General features: G+C 41.4%; 1 protein-coding gene across 3 annotated transcripts in view; it reads right to left on the reverse strand.

The window, feature by feature from the left end:
- The window catches only part of LOC106519141 (protein NLRC3), a 19,498-nt gene that overhangs the window by 9,718 nt on the left and 8,631 nt on the right, over positions 1-1,149 (reverse strand). For all 3 annotated transcript variants that reach the window (XM_014010682.1, XM_014010683.1, XM_014010684.1), the window contains 2 exons: positions 623-701; positions 301-526 (listed from right to left, as the gene is read on the reverse strand). In XM_014010682.1, the coding sequence (XP_013866136.1) occupies positions 301-526; positions 623-701 (305 nt within the window). The remainder of the gene's footprint in view (positions 1-300; positions 527-622; positions 702-1,149) is intronic.

Below are 1,149 nucleotides of genomic sequence, written 5' to 3' on the forward strand. Positions count from 1 at the left end.
ACATCTGGTGAAAATTTCATGTCATTAGCACCTCTAGTAATATATTTACTGAGAAAAATGTTGACGTGTTCAATACTTATTTTACCCGCTGTATCGTGATATTGATTTTAGGCCATATCGCCCAGTCCTACTCTGCTCCCTGTAGTTCACACACCTGTTCTATCTTTCTAATGCTGACTTTAATGCCTCTTCTTTCAAGTTCACTTCTACGCCTCTCCAAACTCTCTTCCACCTGTTCTCACTACAGATCACACATCATCTGCAAGCTGACATAGTAACTCTCAAAAGAAATCCTCTTACTGCTCATCAGAAGGTCAGCCAGCTTCCCCTGCTTCATTCTTCTCAAGAAGTTCACGGTGATATTCAGAAATGCCTCTTGATCACGTCTCTGCTGCTCTTTGTCTTCACACGTCAACTCCTCCTCCTCCCAGTGACCCTGTGAGCATTCTGGACCATCTGAACTCAGAGCTCTCTGCATTTTGTTCAGCTCATTCTTCACGAAAGCATCTATGTTGTTCTTTAGCTCCTGAAACAGAACGTTGTAAAGGATGACACATGAGATCCATGTTAACAAGACTGACAAAGTATAGCATGGAGATATTGGTGAAAAACAATTACAGACCGTAAATACTGAGTCCTGTTCACTTTGATGCTTCTGGGCAGACTGACAACTGGGATGTTCTGATCTTTGGGGCTCATYTCTGTGGAGGAATCATGAAGAATCAACTGTTACATTATGTGGATGTGAACAGTAATTCAGGAGAAAATGATTAATAGTCATGCTTGCTTTAATCCCAACAGGTTATGATAAAAAGTTATAATAAAAATGTCTTTGACTCAGATGAATGTGTTTCAACTGAAAGAACCTGTGAATGACTTTCATCCTCTCCCTCCCACCCCCACCCCTCAGTGGTGGAGGTCCCTGCTCATTGGACCAACAAGGATCACATCAACTGCAAAAAGCAGCAGTGAAATACAAACAAGAAGGTTTCCAGTTTGGAGTTCAGCCCTGGTAAAAATCCATCTCCTAATGGAAAAACTTTAGTTTCAGTAAACACGTTCTTTTACACCAGTTGTATTTGGGTTGAATAGTTCTAAGTAGTGGACCTGAGACTCCATGTTCCCAAAGTATCCCCTACAGGATATGGA

Source organism: Austrofundulus limnaeus, unplaced genomic scaffold, assembly GCF_001266775.1.
Source record: "Austrofundulus limnaeus strain Quisiro unplaced genomic scaffold, Austrofundulus_limnaeus-1.0 Scaffold72, whole genome shotgun sequence".
In the NCBI taxonomy this organism is placed as follows: domain Eukaryota; kingdom Metazoa; phylum Chordata; class Actinopteri; order Cyprinodontiformes; family Rivulidae; genus Austrofundulus; species Austrofundulus limnaeus.